Raw genomic sequence first — 728 nt, 5'->3', positions numbered from 1 at the left:
CCTGCGCTCCCACCACGGCCCCCCCGGGCTGCTGCACGCCGTGGGCTGAGAGGAGCTGCCCTGGGAGCTTGGACATGAGGCGGGGGCTCTGCGAGGGGCTCAGGGCCATCACGGCCGAGGCCTGGTGCTGGTGCTGCTGCTGCTGCTTGTTGCGGTACTCAGCCATGAGGTTGGTGTGTTCCTTCTGCTGCTTCCGCACCTGATGGGGACGGTGGGGTGTCAGTGCCAGGAATGGCAAGGTTTTAGTGCCAGGGACAGAGGGGACAACACAGCCTGAGCACTGGGGACAGTGAGGCATCAGCACCGGGAGTGGCACAGTGTTAGTACCCAGGACACTGGAGCATCAGCACTGGGAATCGCACAGCGTAGTACCCAAGACAGTGGGGCATCAGCACCGGGAACGGCACAGCATTAGTAGTGAGGACAGTGGGGCATCAGCACCAGGAATGGCACAGCGTAGTACCCAGGACAGTGGGGCATCAGCACTGGGAATGGCAGATAGCAGCGCCAGAAATGGCCCAGCCTCAGCACTGGGAATGGCACAGCTTTACTGCCAGGGACCGTGAGGCATCACACCAGGACTGGCACAGCATTAGTGCTAGGGACAGCAGGGCGGTAGAACCAGGAATGACATGGCACCAGTGCCAGGAATGGCACGTTTACACTGAGGACATCACATTTGCACCGAGGATGGCACAGTGTTCAACTTGGGAAGAGAGGTGCATTAG

At 60.6% G+C, this 728-nt stretch overlaps 1 protein-coding gene across 1 annotated transcript in view; it reads right to left on the bottom strand.

Moving 5' to 3' along the window:
• KMT2D (lysine methyltransferase 2D) overlaps positions 1–728 on the bottom strand; it is a gene marked incomplete at its 5' end in the record, with an annotated part of 23,600 nt that overhangs the window by 8,606 nt on the left and 14,266 nt on the right. Inside the window, one exon of the mRNA XM_017728676.1 lies at positions 8–199. Within this exon, the coding sequence (XP_017584165.1) occupies positions 8–199 (192 nt within the window). The remainder of the gene's footprint in view (positions 1–7; positions 200–728) is intronic.

This window comes from Corvus brachyrhynchos, unplaced genomic scaffold (assembly GCF_000691975.1).
Source record: "Corvus brachyrhynchos isolate BGI_N302 unplaced genomic scaffold, ASM69197v1 scaffold193, whole genome shotgun sequence".
In the NCBI taxonomy this organism is placed as follows: domain Eukaryota; kingdom Metazoa; phylum Chordata; class Aves; order Passeriformes; family Corvidae; genus Corvus; species Corvus brachyrhynchos.
This window is presented reverse-complemented; position numbering and strand designations above follow the sequence as displayed.